Genomic DNA, 681 nt, shown 5'->3' on the forward strand with positions numbered 1-681 from the left:
GCATTCCTGGCTCCTCTCAGCCCTCCCATGGTGGTCCCAGAGGAGAAGCTGACCCGCTGGCATCCCCGCTTCAAAGTGGACGAGGTGCCGGACATCAGCCCGGCGGAGCTGCCGCGGCCGCCCCAGGAGGAGAGGCTGAGCACAGCCCAGGAGGTGCTGAATACAGCCCGGGGGATGATGCCTCCCAAGGTGAGTCCAGACCAGGTTCCTGCAGCTGGCAGACCTGCTGTTTCCTGGGAAGATGTTACTGTACAGGGGTTGGGAAGGATCATTTCAGAGCTGCAGGGCTTGGAGAACCATTAAGATGTAGGTAGGTGGGAAGGTGAGCCTGGCTGATACTGCTGCAGGTTGTGGGGTAGGACTGGAGAGGCTGTCAGCACCAATTTTAGGGCTGGGAAAGAAGGTTAAACGCTCCAAGGTCTCCTCTGTGCAGGCAGGGATGAGCTGGACACAGTTGCAGGTTGGCAGCGTGGGCGGTGGAGGGGAAACTTCTTGCTCCAAAGAGCTGCTCCCAGCTGCAACCTAACTCCTCCTCCCTCTTCCACATGAGCAGATGGAAAAAGCTCTTGCCAACCTGGCCTCAAGAACCGCTGAAGCCGGTGCGGGGGAACCAGCAGTTTCCAAAGCACCGTCCCCTGCCAGCACCTCCAGTGCTCTGAAGGGGGTGTCCCAGGCCCTGCT

At 59.9% G+C, this 681-nt stretch overlaps 1 protein-coding gene across 1 annotated transcript in view; it reads left to right on the top strand.

Moving 5' to 3' along the window:
• CDT1 (chromatin licensing and DNA replication factor 1) overlaps positions 1-681 on the top strand; it is a 28,029-nt gene that overhangs the window by 26,890 nt on the left and 458 nt on the right. Inside the window, exons 6-7 of the mRNA XM_010008447.1 lie at positions 1-189; positions 554-673. The exon at positions 1-189 is cut by the window's left edge and continues 3 nt beyond it. Of these exons, the coding sequence (XP_010006749.1) occupies positions 1-189; positions 554-673 (309 nt within the window). The remainder of the gene's footprint in view (positions 190-553; positions 674-681) is intronic.

Source organism: Chaetura pelagica, unplaced genomic scaffold (genome assembly GCF_000747805.2).
Source record: "Chaetura pelagica isolate M959 unplaced genomic scaffold, ChaPel_1.0 scaffold232, whole genome shotgun sequence".
Classification (NCBI taxonomy): Eukaryota; Metazoa; Chordata; class Aves; order Apodiformes; family Apodidae; genus Chaetura; species Chaetura pelagica.